The 1,299-nt window shown below is 49.3% G+C and overlaps 1 protein-coding gene across 1 annotated transcript in view; it reads left to right on the top strand.

Moving 5' to 3' along the window:
- Positions 1 to 259: 259 nt before the first annotated feature.
- LOC109529648 (CUB and sushi domain-containing protein 3-like) overlaps positions 260 to 1,299 on the top strand; it is a 447,797-nt gene continuing 446,757 nt past the window's right edge. Inside the window, exon 1 of the mRNA XM_019893029.1 lies at positions 260 to 922. Coding sequence (XP_019748588.1) covers positions 754 to 922 — 169 coding nt within the window. The 5' untranslated portion in view covers positions 260 to 753. The remainder of the gene's footprint in view (positions 923 to 1,299) is intronic.

Here is a 1,299-nt window from a genome sequence, read left to right as displayed (position 1 = left end):
TAGATGGCAGAAGAGGCCCATAGCAGCCCGTCGGGCTTTGGCGCCGTAGTCGCCCTACCTTTGCAACGCAAATATCCCAAACATGTCACCCCCACAATCATGATTCCACTATGCAAGAAAAAAAAAGTTTTAAGTTAGATTGCGAGAATTGTATTCATCTTTGGGCAATTCTGGACGGGACGATACCTGGGGGAGGTTCACCTCATTTGGCCCGACACACATACAGTACACCTCATTAGCAGGTCCCTTCGCACGGTATTAATCCTTGGATCCTCCTCCTTTTGCCACCCACATCCACTTTATGATTTGTTGCGCGCACATCACACTGTAGTTCCACAGGACGTTCACCACCCCCTCTCTCTATCTCTTTCCCCCTTCCCTCGCTGACTTGCGGCAAGCATCACAAGTGCAGATCGATAAAGGCATCATTCAAACAGTCGACGCTGCACTTGTGTGTTGTGTGCGTCCATCAGCAACGTCTGTTGACCCAGGGAATCAACCATGTGCAGATCGTGCGGAGCGCACCACGAGTCCACAGACTCGCACACTTGATGCCCCTCTCAGCAGAAATGCTCGAGCCCTCGTCCAGATCGCTTCAGTTCTCTCCTGAATTTGAGTCTCCCTCACTTCTATGCCTTCAGCGTACATATAGCAAGGCGGACGGCGCTGCGTGTCTCTCCTCCTGAGAAGAAGGAATCGACCAGGAAGAAGAAAAAAAATAGGTTAGGGATTTACATCGTTAGACCTGTGACAATGACGCGGATTCACGGGGAAGCATGCTACGAGGGATCTATGGAAGTGCAGGACGTCTCCAGCCGGAGATGCGTTAAATGTGGCCGAGCCGAAACCACCAAGATGAGGATTAGGACGGGAATTGTTTTTTGGAATCTCTTGTTTTGCCTCATGTTCACCTGTGTTAAAGGTAAGGCGCGTTGTAATGACACTCACCGGCCCGTTTAGTGTTTGAGCGTCTCCAAAATGTTTTATTTGCACATAAAGGCGCATAAAATAGCACAGCTCTGCTCACCGGATGGAGTTTGAGGGGCGCATTTCAGTGTTTTAGCGTACAATGCATTCTTTGAGCGAGCCTTGGAATAAATATTCCAAGAGCAGCGTCTACTAATAGCCTACGTGAGCTGCTTTGATGAGAGGGCGAACTACTAATTTATTGAGGCGCAATGACCTGCATTTTCCCTAGAGTGTGCTTAAGCGTACGGGCTGAAGTCGTGCACGTTTCTCCTTTTCTAGGTCGAGGTTTAGAGGTGGGATTTTTTTTTCCACCAACGGCTCCGTAAGCAG

Source organism: Hippocampus comes, unplaced genomic scaffold, assembly GCF_001891065.2.
Source record: "Hippocampus comes isolate QL1 unplaced genomic scaffold, H_comes_QL1_v1.1 scaffold94, whole genome shotgun sequence".
Classification (NCBI taxonomy): domain Eukaryota; kingdom Metazoa; phylum Chordata; class Actinopteri; order Syngnathiformes; family Syngnathidae; genus Hippocampus; species Hippocampus comes.
This window is presented reverse-complemented; position numbering and strand designations above follow the sequence as displayed.